This window comes from Dermacentor albipictus, chromosome 1 (genome assembly GCF_038994185.2).
Source record: "Dermacentor albipictus isolate Rhodes 1998 colony chromosome 1, USDA_Dalb.pri_finalv2, whole genome shotgun sequence".
In the NCBI taxonomy this organism is placed as follows: Eukaryota; Metazoa; Arthropoda; class Arachnida; order Ixodida; family Ixodidae; genus Dermacentor; species Dermacentor albipictus.
The window spans coordinates 311,058,822-311,080,772 of record NC_091821.1 but is presented as its reverse complement, the minus strand read 5'-3'; the positions used below and the strand labels follow the sequence as shown (position 1 = coordinate 311,080,772).

The 21,951-nt window shown below is 50.1% G+C and overlaps 2 protein-coding genes across 4 annotated transcripts in view; one reads left to right on the top strand and one right to left on the bottom strand.

Moving 5' to 3' along the window:
* The window catches only part of GckIII (Germinal centre kinase III), a 201,607-nt gene that overhangs the window by 98,000 nt on the left and 81,656 nt on the right, over nt 1–21,951 (top strand). The window lies entirely within an intron of this gene.
* LOC139054975 (uncharacterized) lies at nt 8,249–17,366 on the bottom strand. The gene is made up of 2 exons (XM_070532683.1): nt 17,331–17,366; nt 8,249–10,614 (listed from the first exon to the last, which is right to left on the bottom strand). The coding sequence occupies exons 1-2, from the start codon at nt 17,364–17,366 to the stop codon at nt 9,769–9,771; spliced, it is 882 nt and encodes a 293-aa protein (XP_070388784.1). The 3' UTR covers nt 8,249–9,768.

Sequence of the window (21,951 nt, the reverse complement as noted above, 5' to 3'; positions counted from 1 at the left end):
CTCGGGGATCAGCCCAGGCTGGTTCGGAGGGCAGAAAGGATGGCGAGGGCCAGCGGTGCCTTGGAATAGGGGCCCGGCCACATGGCGTTGTCCCGTTTTAAGGACAACGAAGTCTTTTCTGCAAATAAGGTTTCGTTCTTCTTCATTGCAGTCTTTTTCGTTTAATGTATGCATGCTCCAGCACTCAGACCTTAGGTTATCACGCTGAAGTATTGATTATTATTATTATTATTATTATTATTATTAGTAGTAGTAGTAGTAGTAGTAGTAGCAGTAGTAGTAGTAGTCGCAGTCGCAGTAGCAGCAGCAGCAGCAGTATACCGATAACAGAATTAACGAGACAGAAAAATGGGCATGTCTAAAAGAACGGCACGGACGCCACTGCTGTCCACTCTTCAGTTTGTTACGTCTTGCTTCAGTTGAACACGAAGAACGCCTTTCGTTTTTTTTTTTTTCCAGCTTATAGAGGGTGTTTCTGCGAACACTTCCAAAATTTTTAGAACTTGCCTGAGCTGGTGCATGAGCTGGTCTGCTCGAAGCCGACGGACGCTAGTTGCACAAAAAATAATAATTTGAAATGCATAGTCGAATAATTGAAATGATACTAATTAGGTTTTGAACTAATTGCCTTATGGCACATATTGCAATTTACAAATTCTATCGGGTGAGACTGCTACGTATATCCACTTGAAAATAAGTTGTGGATGGCGTCATTTACGAGATATAGGCCGCAAACTTGCACTGAAAGTGCGCTTACTTTCTTAACAAACCGTCGTTTTATGCATTGAAGCACAAAAGTAATTCGAGCGCCAATACATTTCTCCGCAATGTTCGGGAATTAAAATCTCGAAACTGGTATCATCCTGAGAATGATTTATGTTATCTCTCTCTGTAACTGGCCGGCGCAATTTCTCTGCATTCGACTTTGTCGGTGTTACTCAGTGTGTTAAGCACTTTTCTCCCGTTTTATTCGCTGCCCTGCCATCGCCGGGGCCTACACGTTATGGCACGTTACCGAGCCCGCTTACGTTAATCACCACCACCCTTCCGTTACCTATGTTCTGTCCAGCAATAAGCAGTGGCCGGACAAAAGGAGCCTCAGCTTCGGAGCGTACGTTTCGACATGGGAACTTAATTGCCAGTGTCTCTTGTCAAAGCGCTGGCTTCACGGCCGAGTCTCCGTCCCTCGTTCGTCCTTTCCTGCCGTGGTGCCCCTGGTGGCGGTGGCTCTCCGGTTCCCATCTCTCGCTCCTCCTTCTCGTGTTCCTTAATTCGTTCCCGCGGTCACAACCGACTGCGTGGCCGGCATCTAAAGTGGCTCCCCTTCCTGCCCGCGCGCCGTGGCTTTCGTGTTGGTTTTCCTCGCACATTCTGGGCGGCCCCCGGAAGCCGTGCTTCTCACAGCCTCTTTTTCGTGGTTGCTTCGCTGTGCTGCGTGCGAAGCGGGGCGCACGCGTTGCGTAGGTGTTACGCGCGTTGACAGCTCGCGTAGGATTTATAGAGCGTAGCCGCAAGGGTATAGCTGTAGCTTGGCCTGAAGTTACGGCATGCATCGACGCCTTCTCTTTGCGAAATAGCTACTGCATCGCTCGCTTTCTCACCGCGACCGCGTGCCGCCGTGCGTTGAGGGCAAGCTCTGTGACCCGTAGTTCCCATCCGGTCCCGATTTCTTGTTTGACGTCCGGGCTTGCGAACCTGACTCGAATATTCCTAGGATTTCTCTTTTTTTTTTCGTAAGTGATGCGAGTATGGTACATAACGTGAACGTGTTACGTATCCAGTTCAGTCTGGACTACCAACTTCCATCGCGAGAGCTCCTGAGATTCGGAAAAAATTCGTCAAGCAGCTGAAATCGAATTTGGGGCGCTGCGATTCGCAGCCGGTAATTTAATGCGTTGAAAGTTGGGCACCTAATTTATCGGCATGCGTTGTACAGTCTCGTGATAGTTTTACAGCGAAGCTGTATATGGCTAGCCGATTCGTCCGTCCGTCTGTCGGACGCACGCACGCCGAAAATTCCTCTGGAGCAACCCCATGCGCATGCGCTAAAAAGAGAGAAAGGCGCGTGATTACCTAACACCACCTAGATAGCACAAGACCTGTTTACTCCGATCCAGCCCGAAATTTCCATTGACAAGGCTGACGTGATGAAAGCAGTGACGTCAAAATCACTGTTGCTTGCCCGGGACCATCCCCATTAGATTATGTGGCAGTCGGGCCAGGTAACATGACGTCATGGATCGGAGTGAAAAGGCCTTGTGCTATCGTGGTGGTGCTGTATTAGCTACGCCAGTAGTGACATCGTTGCTCTCCGTCGCAGCCTGGCGCGCGCGCAGCAGTTTTTCCGGCTCCGAAATAGATAGGCCACGCTTCATACGTACCCCTTATGAGCAGGCAGCTTTCGATCAGTAACGCCGCGAGCAGAACCGGGAACGAACTCGTGTACGCCGTGCCGATGCTGCAGCCAGGGCCCAAGAACAAGCTCGTGGAGCCGAGCGCAAGCAGCAACTGCGTACTGAGGATCCTGCAGCCTACCAAGCCGTCGTTTGATGAACCGTCGGGATTCACCTAGTGATTAACACCGGGGCCGCACGTTTTAGCTTCGCTTGTTAACCATCTGTACGGAGTGCTTGGGTGGCGATTTTTGTGTGTGTGCGCTTTGATACGACTGTGCCAGCGTGCGTGGCGTGTTCGTATAATTCTTTGTTGTGCTATCTCTTGGCAAAGGCTGAGTTTTTCGTAACATTTTGTAACGTGATGTCAGCCACACACGATATATTTATACCAAATGATCTTTCAAAAGTGAAAACAGACTAACCAAACAAATCTGGCAGGCAGCGCGGTTCCACACCAGCCGGATTATGCTATAGGCGGACGTTACTTGCACGGCAAATCGCAGTGTGATGGTAGCTTTCACTAGTTATTTTTTGTAATTCTTTTTGACACATGTCCCACCGACGTGAGCTGTCGTACTCATCAATACGGCACCCACGTCTATATAGAAACCTAAATACTATCGGAGGCACGTAGATTCAAAGCGAGAAAAAGAGGAATGTTCACAGTGGTGTGTCGGGCAGATATATTCTGTGGGATTTGCGCGTCGTACGTCCTTGGGACGCGTTCTGCGCAGTGTTCGCCTGCTTGCTTGCCGCCTTTCTCGCGTCCTGTCGCGTTGCGTCACCGCCTCGCTCTGCCTGCACGCCTCGGGGCACGCAGCTGACGCCGTTCCACGCACACGGCTGCGGTGCACCCACTGTCGACGTCCTCCCCTGGCTGATGGTGGCCGTAAGGGGCGCGCCCGCCTCGAGTGTCCGCGCCGTCTTCGAAGGCCGCGCGACTACTTGGCTTCGCTGCCGCTCGAGCGCCAGCAGCGCCTCTTCCGCTACGAACTTCCGGTGTTGCGCGTGCACGCGCGATCTCTCTCGACGACGTCCGCGACAGTGGCACAAAGCCACAACGATGGATAGGCGAGGAATTGGGTGGTAAGATGTATACGTTATATAGTAGCTATAGGGTAACGCTTTAGTTCTTGAAGAGCAGAAGGAGAAATACCATGGATATATATATATCAAGGGTCCAGAAGTAAGAGAAGAAATTCGTAGCGGTTGGATTTAAACTTGAAGGAGGTTCCACAGCAGCTCTTTGGCATCACGCAGGAAGTCATGAATGGCGGGGCAAAACACCCTGAAGTCTAGCCGAGACCAGGAAGGGAGATGTAACTTTACCTCTTGTTCCATTACTTTTGCTTCATTAGAGTAACAGCACAAAAGAGGCTGCGCTAGACTGTGTACGTATGCGAGTCAACATTTGGGCATGGAATGCGTCAGCGCTATTTGATGGCCGTAACCACGAGCAAGCTCTTGCATTTGCGGGCTGTCTTGCTCGTACACGCGACGCCGCCGTAGTTGCGGCATCTGCGTGCGTGGGGTGCACCGGGTGCAACGGTGTGTCCCGAGCCTGGCGTTTCGTACGCGGCGGCCCCCGAGGTCGGTCGCCTTGCGTCAGGCGGAGGAGGGGCGCGCGGCGTTATCTGCACGCGCCCCGAGGTGCTTCGTCGCTCGCTTCCGCGATGGAGGACGCGGCCGTGCCTGCGGAGGTATGCGGGGCCGTTTCGTCAGGTGGCCCGCCGCCGGCCTCGAAGCGAGGCCCAAGCGGCGCAGCGAGTCGTGCGGGTCGAGTCGGACCCGCTGCACATTCACTGCTGCCCGTTGCCGCGTCGCAGCTGCCACGTAAACACGTGTGCGGCGATATCGTCCTGACCCCTCGAACGACGAATCGGGAACATGGCTGATCGTACTGTTGGTACTTGACGGAACCTGCTGGAAACTCGTGGAAGATTTGTTGGGTGACTTGTTGCGACTTCTCGTAAGATGTTCGGCGTGTTCTTCACAGCCATGCGTCTTGCGCTGCGACTGCCACAGCCGCAGGAAAAGCGTGTGAGGATGAAGTGCGTTTGGGGGTGAACTGACCTGTGGTAATGAGTAGTGTTGCGGACTTTGCACCGCTGCACCACTATTACGACATCGTGGTCCCGTAGCGCTCGTCACCCGTTTCGTGACAGAGCGTTGGTAGCGAAGACTCCGAGCCAGGCGTCGATGAGAATAACGAAAGGGATTTTATACATTATATACAGGTCATTGTACAGGACAAGATCGGATCGGCACTGGGGCCGAGAGCTCACACAAACGCGACTGTTCCCGCACGGCGACGTCCGGCGAAAACGCGTGACACATCTCACCCCAGTCGGGAGCGACACTGTCTCCCGGTGGGTCGGCGGATCCTGTTTTTCAGGCGGCGTGTCGCGTCTTTTATAATCCCCGAGGAACCATTGTCACTCAAACGGCCCAATACAAAGTCAGCACACGACGGTCGTCCGAGGGGTCCAACCAGCGACCGCGCTGGCCACCCGGTTCAAAGTTCGCGCGCGCGGTGACCTCCAGGCAAAGGGAGGTGCGGCGCCGGGCTGTCTGGCACACGCTGACACGTCTGAACACGTTGCCTGTTGATGCTTCTCCCGCAGGACACCGCTGCCTGACGGCTCAGCATCTTGACTTTTCAAGGGAGAATTTGGGCGCTCGCAGGATAAATTCTGCATCTTGCAGATTCGGAATCCGGGCTTGTGGTAATGGCACAACAGTAGCTGGGCGCAATTTCTGTCTTCCGGTTTGTTGCAGTAGCGGGCAGCTTCCTGCGTGCATGCACCACAGCGCACGTTGTCAGGATTGGGGGCTCAATCCCATCGTCCGTGGTCCTTTGCCAAGATTGGAGTACGGCATGAATTCGAAGGTAGCTGGCCCATGCCGTCGTCCAACTTATTTACGCTGAGATCGTTGATGAAGTGAAGAACTGTTTCTCATCGAGAACGAGGAAAAGGGTTTATTTACAGAAATTAAATCAGTCTAACATGACTGCTTGAGAAAAAGAGTATCAGTCCAACATGACTGCATGAGAGAAGTGACTCAGTCTAACATGACTGCTCAAGAGAAGTGTCCTCAGCATTCGCACAACCATAGTTTTTATACACCCGATCCGCCGGTCATACGACGCGGCGACTGTTCGTTTACTCATCACCAACTCGCCGCTGCTCTGCAGATCAGTTTACAGACACAAAGGCACACACATTCCGAAGCCCAAACGACGGCGTTGGCGGGGTGCCGTTCCGGGAATTATTGGTGCCGATCGAGGGTCGCTCGTTGTTCTGCGCCACTCCGAAGCGTGAGAAGCACAAAAATACGTCGTTCCCGCGGCAGCTTGTCCATGCGTGTCAAATCAGCTCCGCGTTGGGGAACTCCGGAAACATTGTTCAAACACCGAACTCGTTCCGTCACGATGTCGATGGGGCGGGTAGAAGGCGGCGGATTCCAGCACAAAGGCCGCTTCTTCGAACGCCTCCCCGCTGCAGCGACGGAGAGGGGGAGGTGCGCGCCGTGTCGCCCTGTCGTAACTGTGTGGCAATCTTGTTTCGCAGCTCGCCATTCTTAACAACGTGTGGCGGGGCTCGTGGCGCATTTGTTGACGGCAGACGCGTCGACACACACGAAGACATCGTGGCGCACTCGCCGGCCAAGTTGCCAGAAGTTCTCGGCGCCATGTAGTCGTTGTCTCTCTGCTCTGTGCGTGGTGGACGATTTGGATCGAGAATCGAAGTACATGCCGCCGTGCAGAACGCCCCGCTAGATTGCGTCGCAACAGCTAGTCGTAGTGTTGGCCGCGGTAGGGGTGGGGAGCTCCGGGTCATCATCTCCGGCGCCACAAGTATGTCGATACCGGGCCGCCGCTTGCCGTGTCCGTTGAGAATGGTGGCAAATGTGCGGAAGGGAGCGTTAGGCCAGCTGCGGTGCGTGCTCCATCGTGAGAGCGCAGTAAAAACGTCACTGGGGTGGAGTTGAATATGTTCGGAGGCGCATGCAGACGGCCCCGTCCGCTCCAGTCGTATTGCTCGTGTGTTGCGCTTCGCCCTGGGATCGGCGGCGGCGAGGAGCTATACACTAGTTTCCGAACCCGAAGCATACTTCCGTCCGATTAACACGCGTCCCCAGCTTTTCTTTTTCTTCCCGTCTTGGTGACCGCTTTGGGCCAGGCAGTGCATCGTCCCATTTGGCGAACTTTCCGGTTCTTTCTTGAAACGAAGAATATAACCAAGTCGCAAGTGCGCTTCTGTGCAGTTGCACATTTACCCAACTGACTGCGGCCATTGTAAGGATTCAAATGAAGACGAAATGCTGCCGTATACGGTGCTACCTGCGCATGGTAGGGCTCGTCTCTTGGGCGTGGCTTTATCACGTCCACCACGTTTTCCATGTTGTGAGGCAAACAGTTCAGTTCAGTTCAGTTCAGTTTATTACCTTAAAGGTCCCCCGTAGGGGCATTACATAAGGGGTGGGTTTTTGTAAGATAGCAAAACATCGTCATAAATAATTATTTAACAAAATGGTCGGTTACAAGTTGTGTGAACGAAGATGGACAAGTCGTATTAGCGATGTTGGCGGGAAGGCCATTCCAGTCTGTGGCGGTACGGAAGAAAAAGGAGGCTGCGAAGGTGGTTGTCCGTGCACGTGGGCGTGCCACTTGAAGTGGATGGCTGGTGCGGTGAGATATGCGTGCTGCTGCTGTTATGTAAGGCTCTTGATTAAGGGAAGTAAAGAAGAACTTGTGGTACAGGGAAAGACTGGAAATGCGACGTCGACATGAAAGCATTGACAAGCCCGATTCTGATTTCAGTGATGAAACGCTGACGTCGTATGAATATGAGGTGTGAATGAATCTAACAGCACGATTTTGAACTGATTCTAATGCGTCGGTGAGATATGCTTGATGCGGGTTCCAGATAGCTGACGCGTATTCCAGTTTCGGCCTGACAAGTGACTTATATGCTAGTAATTTTAAATCTGATGGGACCTGCCGTAGGTTCCGTTTTAGAAAACCTAAGGTTTTGTTAGCTGCAGAGATAATGCTAGTGACATGTGCGCGCCAAGACAAATCGTGAGACAGGGTTACACCTAGATATTTATAGGATTGTACTGATTCTAATGGTGTGGTATTTATTTCATATGGGAAGAAGGAAGGGTTGCGACGGCGGGAGAAGGACACGAATTTACATTTCTTGGCGTTAAGGGTCATCAGCGAATTGCTGCACCATTCTAAAACACTGTTAAGATCATTTTGGAGTGTAGTATGGTCAGATGAGTTATAGATAGAGCGGTAGATGACGCAGTCGTCTGCAAACATGCGTATATTACTGGAGACACACTGAGGTAAATCATTAATATATATTAAAAATAACAGGGGACCAAGAACAGATCCTTGGGGCACGCCAGAGGTTACTGGGAGGGGACTTGATAGGTTACCGTTTATAAAAACCATTTGTGTGCGATTAGACAAAAATTCAGTTATCCAAATTAGAACGTTAGGGTCCAAGTTCAACAGCTGAAGTTTTAGTAGCAAAAGTTGGTGGGATACTTTATCAAATGCCTTTGCAAAATCTAAAAAGATTGCGTCAGTTTGTACATTGATGTCAAGGTTAGTATGCAAGTCATGAACGAAAATAGCTAATTGAGTTTCACAAGAGAAACCTTTGCGAAAACCATGTTGTGAAGGGTGAAAAAAGTTATTACTGTCCAGGAAGGCAATGATTTGAGAGTAGATGACATGTTCCATGATTTTGCACGGCACGCTTGATAGTGAGATGGGTCGATAATTTAATGGGGAATTCCTGTTACCAGTTTTGTAGACTGGAATGACCCTTCCCACTTTCCAATCACCCGGCATGTTTCCTGAAGAAAGTGACTGTGAGAACAGTAAGGATAAGTATGATGCAGCCATGTGTCTTGTGTTTCTTAGAAGTTTAGAGTTAATTTCATCAATACCAAATGACGATGATAGCTTAGTCTTCTGGATTATGGACGAAATTCCGTCAGCAGAAAATGTGATGCATGGCATGTGACCTTCAATGTTGTACAAAGGTAAAGAAATGTTTGTTTCGATTTCTTTCGTAAATACTGTTGCAAATGCGGAATTAAAAGTGTCAGCGCATTCAGTATCGGTAATTGTCTCGTGTGTGTCATTTGTGAGCGAAATAGTGTGAACAGGATGAGGATTTATTACTTGCCAAAATTGCCTTGGGTTAGTGCGCAGTAAATTTGGGAGTGTAGTGCCATAAAATGAACGCTTTGCGCTGCGGATCGCAATCAGATATTCGCTTTCAGCTTTGTAGTACATTTCCCATCGAAGCGAGTTCCCGTTATTTGTAGCCACTCGGTAAAGACGTTTCTTTTTATTTTCTAGTTTTTTTAAGGCGTTAGTAAACCAAGGTTTTTGATTATTGGGGCGAATGTGAACTTTAGGAATATATTTGTTAGCCAAATCTGTTAGCTTATCCTTAAACATCGACCAGTTATGGAATATTGACCGATTGCGATACGCGGCTTCAAACGTGGGGAAGAAGGTCTCAAGTTCGCGGTTAATTGCGTCATAGTCACCCTTTTCGTAAAGCCTTATAGTTTTCTTATGTGTCTTATTTGGTGTTACAGGAAAAGAGAAAGTAGCATGAATGACTTTATGGTCACTAATTCCTTGAAGGTGTGTAATTGATGAGAGGGTACTGGGATCATTAGTCAGGATGAGGTCCAGAATGGTTGCGGATTCTGGTGTGACACGCGTTGGCTCCGAAACTAATTGTGTGAGGTTAAAGTTCAAACAAATGTCAATGAAATTCCTTGTCTCTGGGGGACCTACTATTGAAGAATATGTTAAGTTGCTCCAGTCTATGTTTGGGAAATTAAAGTCCCCGAAAAGTAAGATGGAGGCATTAGGGTAGATGGTCGTTAGTTGTATTAAATTGTTATTGAGCTCCCCACAGAATTCAGGAGTGGCATGTGGAGGCCTGTAGCAAACCCCCAGCAGCACTGTAAGTGGTGATGTGCGATATAGTAGCCATAGTATTTCGAGTTTTGATGCAATGTTAATAAATGAACACAAAAGTTGCCGGTGAACTGCTACAAGAACGCCACCGCCCCTTGTGCCTACGCGGTCAGTTCGATAAACCTGGAAGTCGGGTAGCTCGGCCAAAACTTCGGTATCAGTGACGTCATTGTGTAGCCAGGTTTCTGTTAGAATGAGCAAGTTGCTGCCTGTTGATGGTACGATGTTAGATATAAGCTCGCGCTTCGGGAGATAACTACGTGCGTTAGTAAATACTGCGGAAAACGAAAGATGTTTTCTAGGTGCAAGTTCTGGTTGATTCTTTTTTTGTAGAGGACGGGATGATTGCTACAGAATTTCTTTTACAGAGTTAGATGATTCATCAAAAACATATCGTTTAGGACCAATGTATAAAGTTTTATAGCGTAGAGAGTATGCAAGTGATTTAGATTTGGCGAAATGCAAAAGGGCCTTCCGTGCTTTCTGAGTCAGGCGAGAGAAATCTTCACCTACACTATAATTAGTTCCTTTCAGCATTCGGCCTTTTGACAGAAGGGCGTCTTTCGTTTTCCAATGTGCGAATTTTACTATTATAGGACGATTTCGATCTTTGGTGTGTTTTCCTAAGCGATGTGCCCGTTCTATATCTGTGGGGTTGATGTCGGTTTGTAAGTGATCACGGCAGATCTGGATTATTAATTCTTCAGACTTAGTAAACGTTTCATTTGTAGTGGGGTCAGTAATTCCGTGGAAGATCAGGTTATTGCGGCGAGATCGGTTTTCGGCGTCGTCGAAACGGGCCTCTAACGCTGTGACTAGGCGAGTTGTTTCAGTTGATGTTGTCTGCAGTATTTTTATGTCTTGGCGTAGAGGCATGAGAGCCTGATAATGGGCCTCTAAGTCGGTCATGCGCTTATTCAGGTCACTGATTGTTTTGTCTGTGGTGGTCAGCTGCAGTTTCAGGCTCTTTAGCTCCTGCACAAGTGTTGTTTGGCCTGCGGTTAGTTTCTGCAATTCGGCCAGTACAGTGTCAAGGCTGGCAGGACCAGGGTTAGTCTCGACGTCACCAGATATGATTAGTAGCAGACGGATGACATGAATGCACTCAGTGGCAATCGCGACGCAGCACCGTGGGCTCGGGAGCTGTACCAGAAGATAATTGCTTGATTTTTTGACTTTGCTAGTAGCCGCTAGCTAATGGAAAAGAATGCGCCGCCCTTATTTCGGCAATTTGTTTACTATTCTGAAAAAAAGCCGTCCGGTTTCGGGCTCTCCCATCATATATATATATATATATATATATATATATATGCTTGTGTGTGTGTGTGTGTGTGTGTGTGTGTGTGTGTGTGTGTGTGTGTGTGTGTGTGTGTGTGTGTGTGTGTGTGTGTTGCGTCAACCGCTCCTCCTCGAAGAAAACACGGCAGTCAAGAGTTGTGCGTTCACTCCGCGCGCTGTCAGATATACGAAGCCAGGGGCAGCGAGTTCGCCCTCGGATAAACCTCGTTTCCTTTTAGACTTATCCACAGTATCCGTGCAGCGGCTTTGCATGTAATAGTAGGGTGCCGTCGATTTGCCGCTGCAGTCACAGCCTTTTGCTTGCTGTATGTGTGTGCGTTTTCTCCTCATTTTACTTTCCGGTGCGGTGCGCGGCGGCAGATAGGACTCTGCGAGGTCATCTTGTTCGGCAGCGCCGCGGTTTCGACGTGTCTGCCGGTTCATTGGGTCTTATTTTTATTATGCGTACGCGACTACAGAGGTTGAGATCGGATGGCGCGATACGAAGAAAGTTTCGCGCCCTTCGTCGCTCCGCATTTTGCAGCTCGTGCGTGATAGGTCGGCTAACGCGGCTGCTTAGTCGCGTTGCCCAGCGTGCCAGCTGCTTTTCCGGCCTCGGGGCTGGTGTTCCGATCCCTGCTGAAGCGCTACGTCGCCGCTCCTAGCGGCATTGACCAGAGCTCAGCAGAAGCCGGTCTGGTCTGTTAATCAAGCATGACTTCAATTGGCTTGTGCGAATTGAAGGCATGCTTGATTGAGTGCCCTCTCATGTTAAGCGATATAGAGGATAGTGCCTATTGCTGGCCCTATGGTGGTTACTGTCAAGCTGCCTGCTATCGGTAGGCTTCGTCACTCGACATGATTGACAGTGTGAATGCAAACATTGTCGTGTAGAGGTTCGTCGTCCGGTTGGGCATGCACTTTGAGATGTCGTATACGCTGAAGATCCTCTTATATTCCTCTTGTTTCTTCATGTTGCGATAATGGCTTGAAAAGGAAAGCCTATGCTATGTTATGTCTTAGTTAAGGTTGCAGGGAACCCGATCTTATCGTTAGGTATTTGTCATTGCCTCTTTGGTGTCGTGCATGTGAAAATTTCGCACTTTCCTAAGTCATCTCTCTTAGTGTGCTGAGACGGGAAAGCAAGACGGAGACTTGAACGTCACGCTGACACTTTGATTTTCAGATATTCTTTAGCTGTATGCTTAGTGCCGAAATAATGTACGTGACTTCCTCGTCTGTTCCTTTTTCTTTTGTCATAATCAGAAGAAGCATGGGTGAAACAAGTTGTTTCTGGGCGAGTAGATTGCTTTACGGAGCACTTACAGGCTCGAAAGCAAGACAGGTGATGCAAGCTTCAACGCTGCCCTTCCTCTGTTCGTGCAGCCTCTTCCAGAGGAAACGGTGACTTGCTTTGCGATGCGTAGGTTCTAACGATTTGAAGAGGTGGAGTGCATAGCCTTCCCACTTCTTGTTGTGCCCCCGTTACTGCGTGCTATCAAGTCCCAATGAGAAAGAAAAGGAAAAGCGGCTTTCTTTGCCAAAGCCTGCGATCGCTTCGAAGAGTAACGAGAGCGCGTACACACCACGTACGGGGTGCCCCGCGGCGGCGGCGGCGGAGAACAAAAGAAACACGCGGAATGAGAGTCTTATGGCCGGCAGGAACGGGGCGAAAGATTTCGAGACGCTCGTTAGTCGAGTTCCCGAGGCAGCTTAGGCGGTGCAGGCCCGCTTGCGGAAGTCTGCAGCTTGGTGCCCGGCACCAGTGGACCGCGGAAAATGGTCTCTCTCTCTCTCTCTCTCTCTCTCTCTCTCTCTCTCTCTGTGTGTGTGTGTGTGTGTGTGTGTGTGTGCGTGCGTGCGTGCGTGTGTGTGTGTGTGTGTGTGTGTGTGTGTGTGTGTGTGTGTGTGTGTGTGTGTGTGTGTGTGTGTGTGTGTGTGTGTGTGTGTGTGTGTGTGTCGATACGCAATCCACTCGAGCAATGGCGGGCTCAGCTCTCCACACTAAGTGCCGCCGCTGGCACTAGAGGGGAGAGAAACGTCGCACGTGACCCCCAGTCCCTGCCTTCCTTCGCCGTTTCCTTGCGCATGCATTAGTTCGCTTACTTCCCTTCACTCCCTTCAGCCTTCGTTATTATTATTATTATTATTATTATTATTATTATTATTATTATTATTGTTGTTGTTGTTGTTGTTGTTGTTGTTGTTGTTGTTGTTGTTGTTGCATTGGTGCTGCTTGCATGCGGACACGCGCCTGGGTATCTCCCGAGGCTTAAATCTATACGCGCCGGTTTGCCTGTTTCCCAAGTTCTCTGCTCAGTTGTGGGGCCTTCAGTTCGTTGGTTTCGTTCGCATGCTGCTCTAAGGTGCTTAACGCCTGCCTTAGTCCTTCTCGCCCCCCCCCCCTCCAACAATAATCGAAACACTAAGCGAGCGGAGAATTTGAAAGGGCTAAGAACCCTGCATTTTCGTTCCTCGATAGGTGTGCATAAATTGCAGCCTAGCTCTTCATCAAAAAGTAAACGACACGCGAAGGAAAAGCTCAGTATGCCCGCGCCCCACCTTTTCTGTCTTTATCGCGTCACTCTGCCTCCAACGCACTTTTCGGCAACACGGCAGGCGTGCGTTGCGGCGTTCGCGCTTGGAATGTTTCGCCAGCGTTGCGAGGTTATGAATTATGCCGCACGTTTAAGCAAGCTTTCATTCTTCCTTCTTTCTTCTCATTTGCCGAGCAGTGGCTGTTCGACACCTGCGCTCTTCCTGAAAAATGCCGCTTGCCGCATTTCTTTTCGAATTTGCATCTATCCAGCATTGCTTTGCGACGAAAAAATAATTTTTCCCCCCCGGTTGGCGAGTGAGGAAGTGAACTAGGGTGGTTGCTTGGGCTAGTTTGGTTGCATGGTTTGGTTGCAGGACGCAGCATATGACCCGTGGCGCATTCGTGCGAGTTCTGCTTCGCGCGTCGCGAATTTCCGCTGAGTGCGCGGTGACGCTCACCGTGTCGTGGTGGCTGGAGCGGTTTTAGAGGCAACCACGTGAATGTCACAGGCAAGCGGCGCCTCAACCTGTCGGGGTCGCGATTGGAACCACAGGACACGACACCGAGGAAAAAAGTTGCGAGAAATTTGAATTGCTGATTAAACACAATTGCATGCCCGTTTGTGTGTGTATATATATACACACCTCGAGATCGTTCTAACTAAAGTTTACTAATCTAGTATCTTTACCGTCCTCGCTTACCGGGCTTGAGCACAGTGAAAGAAGCGTTCCACATAGCCAGCGTTAAGTGTTATAAATCTTGTAGGTACGAGTACAAATCAAAATTCTAGCTCTCACGGCTCGGTGGTGTCTTAGGCTTGGCTATAGTAATGATGATGTTAATAATAATACTTTATTGCACAAAGTAAACTCATCTCTATTGCAGCGGCAAAAAGTCGCTCATACTCCTCGGGCGTGGGATGAGGCTAATTAAGCGTAGGCTTGTTTTACCATTTCTTGTTGTCAAGACTCGGAGCAAATGGGAAGGGCAGACGGGCGGCCTCGCGCGCTAGATTTCCGGCACGCTCTAGCTCGGCAGTTTATTTTTTTTCATCCGGCTGTAACCGACAGGAGCAGCCGCTCGTGCCCTTCCGAGCAACAAGCGAAATGTTTTAGGTGGCTCAAAAGAGGTGACAGATCGCGCTCCGCGATGGCCAAGCTTGTCACTGGCCGATGCCTGAATATCGCGTGTCCGCGTGATTTCCTCATGTATAAGGAATCCCTCTCGATTTGTCTTCGCACGTTTGTGCATTGGTAGAACACTATCTGCTATGTTAGAGGTAAACCCGTACATCTGGCGGAACACTTCGTTTTTTCCACCGCGCCTGTTACGTGTTTTAATTCGGCACTGTATAAGGGCTGTGTTTTAGCAGCGGGCAGATGGATGGACTTCGAACAATTCATTGCACTGTGCTCGTGGTCAGCTCCTAAGCGAAACGGAAACCCAGTTACTATAGATATTGTAGCAATCTATACAGCTCAGTGGGCAAATCGCTGCGCGCACTAAATTCAATATATATCATCATTCGCAGTGGGACTAATATATATATATATATATATATATATATATATATATATATATATATATATATATAGTCCCACTGCGAATGATCAGTGTACAGTGTACTATGGAATATAGCAAGCCGACGAAGCATATATTTGTGTTCTTTGCCCAAGCGAATTCTCCTGCGTTAACGGGAAGGCCGCGCTGAGCCCGAGCACTCGCTTTACGGCGGCATGTGCGTGTTCGTTGGTCACCAGAAACCCTTTGGCACATTTTTCTGTGGCATAATTCATACGGCCTGATTTGCCTGTATGAGTAGCGGGCAATGTATGTGCCTCATGCGGGTGTATGTTGTTGGTCGCGAGTGCCTCGTATATTTAGATGGCGTGGGCGCCATGTTCATTCTTCAGACGCCATGTGCATTCCAGAATTGCTTTTAAATAGCGCGCATAGTAGATCCTTGGTTGGTACCGATGTCGGAATTTACGCGGCAAGTATATTGACGGAAAAGTTACAGGGACGTTTCGCTTCGTTAACGCGGGTGACGCGCGAGCGTAGGGGTGCTATATATAGCGCACACGACGCTATCGGCCCTCGGTGCGCCTATTGGCGGCGAGGAGTTACGGAGTCGCCATCTATCGGAAGCGCCTCGCTGGCGTAGTATGAGGGATCACGCGGCGCGCTCCTCATAGGTTTTGTTGTCAGCGCACACTGAAAGCACCACGCATGAGCTCTCCCGGACATTTCTGTAAGTAAAACGAGAAAAGTTTTTTACTGTCTAAATAATAATCTTGGGCTAACTGAAAGCGCAGAATCGTTTACAGACGCTCTCTCTTTACCTAATACGTACAGTGAACACCACTGCGCGCGGTCGCCGCGATGGAGTCTCCCGAACGGGCTTCTTGCGTGGAAGGTAGGTAAACGCTGAGAGCAAACTATGTGAAATATGTTCTTATAGTGTTTGTATAACTAAATGGAGTGTTATAGAATGAAGCCTCAATGCAGTGATCACACAGATTCGCAGCAACCTACAGCGCGTCTGCATGCTTGTCCGCGCACTGTTTCGCTTTCTCCGCGTGCGCGTTTTCGCACCGTGGCATGAGCTTTAGGCCGCAGAATATGGGCATTTGACAGTATACAAACAACCACTGTTGCGTGGGCGCTATCAGAGCTGTTCAAAAATAATTTCATTGTAGAGACTTCGACGCCTACGGGGACTGTGATGTGCCGTCGCGACGATTCAATCTTTTTTTTTTCTAAATCCTTGGGCCTTTCAATATTATTTCTCGAGTTGCGTCGCACTGTATGTTTATCGGTGTTCTCAGCGTGCGATATCCCGCTGCTTCTTTCTGCAATCCAGTGCATTAATTCATAACACAAACATGACCATATGCCATGCATTTTTTTAATGTGCTTACTACTCTCTTTCCCCTCCAGTGAACTTGCCAGTATCTATAGCATCGACAAGTTCATAGACCAAACCGTCATGACATTAGTCGGGCAGCGGACTCGGGCGATCGCAGACCCGGTGCCGTAGCAGAAATCTTCCTCGCGTCTTGCTTGCTGCGTACCAGAGTTGTAGCCGACGACTGTTTGCCGGTTTTATGTTTCGCGAGCCAAGCTTCACGCAGCTTCTTGTCCTGCGGCTACGTGTGAATAAGGCTGACACCGGGCTCCGTTGCGTACGTCCGGCACTGCGGTACCGAGCAGTAGTCTACCATGTTGCGCGCCTTCAAAGGTAGCCACTACCTATTGTAGTGCTTTCAAGCGTTGTAAAGGAGACACTCGAAGCGGGAAAATCTCGCCACTAAATGAGGACCGCAGCGTACGGGGGAATTTCAACTCTCGTTTTCAGCTCGCTTCGGCGCTTCCGAAGCAGCCGACGCGGCCGCTATGTCCACGTGATCCCTAATAGCACGTCACGCCGACTGTGGCGCCAGCTTTTCCAGTGGTGGAGCTCGAGGCCAATAGACTGTCCGCATTGCGGATCGTATTCAAGACAGGGCTCGCGCGGCCGCGCCATACGCAGAAGCCGCTGGAGTAGAACGCCCAATTGCGAGCATTCGCTTACTATCTAAATTACCTAGCATGGTGTCAGCGCGCACAGGCGAACATGAACGCTTCACACTCGATGACTCGCTGTCAAAGCGCTGGCGTGAGGGGTCGCGGCAGCAGCAGCGAGTGAAGTGACCTTTGTGCTGCCCGTCGCTTAAACGCAAACTGAGCGGGGAGGACAGCGCACGCAAAGCTACGAGCCGTCGGCCTACCTAGACTGTGCCTCCAAAGCAGGTCGCTTTCAAGGTAAAGCCCTCGCGTCTTCGCGCGGCTGAAGCACAAAGCTTCCCCCCTCCCTCCCCTCCCCCAGTGCCATTCGCGCGACGGAATACGGCGTGCGCTTCCTCCCCTTGCGCACGCGAGATTGAGCCGTCATTATCGGCTCACCTTCGCAATCTTCAACTCGCACACAGCGTACGGCGCGCGAGGACGATGTTTCACGAGACGAACCCGGTACGTATATGCATCTGCAAAGAAAGCCTGTAGCAACTGCCAGACTGCACAGAGGAAGTCAACCCAGCGTGCCTCCGCCTACCTTCCTCCTCCGCGAAGCTTCGCCTCGTTTCTCCATCCCCACTTCGCTCAACGTTATCCACACATTTCTCTAGGTGGCGCATACTTTGCCGCGCGCTCGGCGAGCTCCTCGTACCTTCCCTGGCGCGCGATTTTCTTGTCCTCCGGGCGCCTTCCTCTTTCGCTTTCTTCGCTCTCCGTTGCTTCGTTCGTTGTAGCTTACGAAAGGGCAACTTTTGCGGAAGTCGCCGGCTGCGTGGCTTTTGCGTGATTCCTGCGGCACTTCGCATACCTGTCGTCACGTGCTGGTCCGCGGGGGCCGAGTGTGTGTGTGCGCGCGCCCGCCCCCGATTTGCGTGCGTTGCCGTGCCTGTTCGTTGGCCCGCGCACGTTGCAGAGGCTTGCGTGCGCGCTTCGCGGTTGCCCGATCGGAACGTGCGCCGTCGCGGCTCTTCGCCGCCGCCGTGCTCGCGAGTGCGTTGCGACGCGCAAGGCGCGCGCCTGCGCAACGTGGCGTGCGCGCACTTCCTTTCCCCTTCCGTTTGCGGCTCGGGGTTCGCCCTGTGCGTGCAGTGCGCGACCCGTTTCTGTTTTCGCGCAATGCTTCTCCGATTATGAGCGAGGCCTCGTTCGGTCTCCACGACCTAGCGTTGGGATCGTGACAAATGCAGAGAGGACCTCGTAATAGGTTTTTTTTCCCTTTGGGCCGCTGATATGATTGAAATTAATGGGAAGAAAGTAGTGGCGGTATTTCAGCAGCGACAACGTCAACAGTCGAAACCGCTTTAGATTACACTCCTTAAAAAAAAAAAAATGTCGTCATATTCACCAACTAAATACTAACACGTTACTTGTCCCAAAAAGCAGTACATTCTTAGTAAGTGCAGGTAGTATATTGATGGTTGGTACTTTTCACTACCTGCTTAAGCTAGAAAAAGACACTGACTTAGTACTAACTGAATATTACCTCGGTAGTGCAGTTACTAACGCAACTGAAGTACAATTCGCAACAATACAATGGGGCCTATTCGATTTATAAATGCCGCTTGCATTGTCGTATGATGTCGACGGTATTGTAAAAGTATAGAAAATAAAATAATAAAATATATATTTAAAAAAGAACGTTTCTTTGGGTAAGAATGTACTACATATCTCCAACAAGTTACAATAAGTAAGAACACACAGAACGACAAAGGTTTGAGGAACTTCGAGTATGTATAGCCCTAGTTTGAGGGAGCACATGCTGCACCGGTGAGCACCTGTGTATTTGGTTAAATAATCAAAGCTTTGTGCATAAATTTCTGAAGCCTACTATGTGCATATATGTGCGCTACGACGTCGCACATAACCGTTAGGCCAACATAATGAACAACGCTACAGTTTATCTCAACTTTGCATAAGACTGTCACAATTACAGCTTAAAGGGCACGACCAGCCGAGGCCTAGTAGTTAGTAAAAACTACTAAGAAGTATTTCTGGCTAGTAAAGGCAGCACTTACTAGCTTTACTAGCCGCTGGCTAGTAGAGGACTAGTCAGAAGGTAGTAAAATACTTCGTAATCTAGTAAACGCGTGCATTTGCTAGCTATTTACTAACTTTATTTTTGAGACTGTACTGAGGCATTGGGAAATGAATTAATACATATCGTGACAGAATTGTCGGTTGCTGCGTGTGCTCGTGCGAGAAAAGCGAAGCGAGGGTGTTATAACCGCTCAGAGGTATTTATGTTGTCATATTGACGTTTTATTTATTTATTTATTTTTGCTCATTAAGTGCGCAACTGACGTGACCAGGATGGCCGTCCGACTATATACACATTTACGTGTTTTCAGCGACTACAGCGGCAAGTGAATGGCCTTGGCAAACTCCGTACGAGGTGCCTGTGGCTCGCTTCCTGTGAAACAGCCCTGTCCCGAATGTTCCGCCATATCTTCGAATAGTTGACCACGTTGCCTGCTATGATTGCCTTGCTCCGCTTCGCACGCTGACCGCGCATGCGCCGACCTGCCGCCCTTTGGCCGTGCCACCTGACGAAAAGCGCTTGCCGCCTCGGCGAGGCTCGTCGAAGCGCGCGCGAAAGCGGCTGCTCGCGGGGCGCGGTCGAGTGTGACCCCGTTCTGCGCTGGCTCTACTTTCGACGAGTCGCTCAGGCGTGCGCCACTTGCCGCGCGGTCCTCTGGGCCGCGTGTGTTTGTTTGTTGAAGAAAGGGGACGCTGCACGTCACGCTACGCGCCAGTTAAAATTTCGCGCCGAAACGCCATCGCCGGTACATCAGTGTGACGCCACGAGATTCAGGTTCTTTTTCTTTTTTGTATTTTGGGCATTGTTGGGCATCCGCGAACCTTGCTAAGTTCAGTCAATGGCTCCTTTAGAATAAAGATCAGCCCATTTTACCGGTAAAGAAAGAAAATGACTAGGTCCGAGTAGAGCCGCCAACCCTGTGACGTCAGTCACGTCACGGTGGGCTGGTGCGGCGACATTGAGGCGGCATCGCTAGCCCGTCTTTCCTTGCGAGTCTTGTGCTTTATCAAGCGCCCACTTACAGTTAGAGGCGCGCTTCTCTATTTCTCTTCTTCCCTCGTTTGTTTTATCTCTTGTTTAGGGGGATAGGGGACGGGGGTTGTATTGTTGAAGCGTAATTTACTGATGCCCCTCAACCTACATTTATTAGTTTTTTTTCTTTTTTAATGTGTCACTAACGGACTCTAAAAGAGCCGGCAAGAGCAGACGCCTGCGTTGCCAATTGCTTTGTCGCTGTTCGCCGCCTTGAACTGCAATTTTTGAAAGAAAAAGAAAATATTTGGAATCTTGGCCATATCTGCATTCGAATCTCGGTCAAACCATCGCTGTTAAGCCGAACTTTGGTATGATACGAATATTGTAGTGCCGGCGTCAGAGTTCAAAGTCTGGGTTTTTCGTGATCCTAAGGGATATCGCGCTGCTCACTTTAAACACAACTGACGGAACGAGCGCTATGTCTTACCCATTCTAGAAGGTCCTCCGCGACAAAGTTGAGGGAAGAACGGTCTATAAATGCCATTCGTGACCTCAACCGAACGGATAGCCGCAAAAAAAAAAAAAAACGTTACCTTCACTACGGTGCAGTGACTGTTGTTTGTTATAGATGGTATGAATTAGGATTATACGAATATTTCGAGAGGTCCAGAGAAATTCGTATGCCACGGAGATTGTACGCTGACTGTGCTAATCTTTCTTCCGAGAAAATTCGGGGTAGTAGACTTATTTTTTGCATATTTAGATGGCCGGGCTTGAAGCCCACGTATGACGCTACCACACCCCAAGAGGGGCCATTGAAACCAGCGCTGCTACTGTGGACCCTGAGCCCCGCCACACTCTTCCTCTACCCCGGAACCTGTTATCGTTTATTTTGCTTTCTATAAAGGCGTATACGTACGCACCCTCGCCCTTGCATTGAATTTGCCGGCAGCGCGCCGCGTCTTGTTGACGTCACTCTGAAGCTTGTCTATTCACGCATGTTAGACGTAATAGCGGGACCGCAGTCTCCTCCGGCACGTGTGGCCGCGTAACTTCATGGGCGTGTAATTATTATACGTCGCCTGGTGTTGCGAGCCTGCAGTGTACGTTCACCCCTCTCCCCCAATAATGTTTTTCCCTTGTCATTTTCCGTTCGCTTGGCGTTTTGTTTATCCGCTCCAATTTACCCGTAGTATACATAGGGGAAGTAGTCTCGCGGAGAATGCTGCCTCGACCGTCAGCGGTTCATTATCTCCATCCTTATGTTGAAGCAGGCGCATGGCACGCATAGGCAAGGGAGGGAATGGACCGCTGACGCGGTGGGCAGGCACTCGGGTAAGCGCTGGAAGGGACGGGCGTTAATCGCGGTTGCGTCGGTTGGCGAGGGCGAGTAGACAACGCAAGTAAATGGCGCGAACGAGATCTTGGCTAGCCTCGACGGCTTTTCTGGTTTTATTTACCAGACTTTGCTGACCATTGTGATGCAGGCAGGAGATAGATTCGGTTTAGAATGAAGGTCTACCTCATCCCGTCAGTACACGTACCTGTAATGTAGTGAGGACAACGGGTGAACAGCCTGACTAGCCCCGCCATCCCCCGGATTAACAAAGGCAGCAACGAAACGGACGGTGCAGGGGGCATCGTATTACCGTGTCTTCCTCGGTGACGGCCGGTCAGCGATATTACGAAGGGTTGTCCGTGTCCGAGGCGTTGTTACGACTGCCAGCCCGTGTTGGGACACACAACGCATGCCGTGCACCGCTTGCGAGGCCATTACTTCGTTGTCTGGTTTGCTGACAGCCGCCTCAATTTTGTCCGGATATCGTTGTAACGCAGCGTTTTTCGAATCCGTGTCAAGCGCCGACCGTACTTCTTATTGCGCATTATTAAAAACGGTTCTTATTGCGCATTAGTCCGCTGTCTTGAAAGGCTCCGAGACTCGCTTTCTTTCGGGCGACGGGTGCTTCTACTTTGAAGCAACCAAGTCGAATGCTCGCGTTAGCGATTCCTGTCAGTACATGCAGTATACGCGTCCTGATATAGCGGTATACGGACTCCATCGAAAGAGAATTGCACGGGCCTACGAGACTATGCGGCTGACTGGGCGGTATAACTCGTGGATACGCCGTGCGTCTCCCTTTGTCAT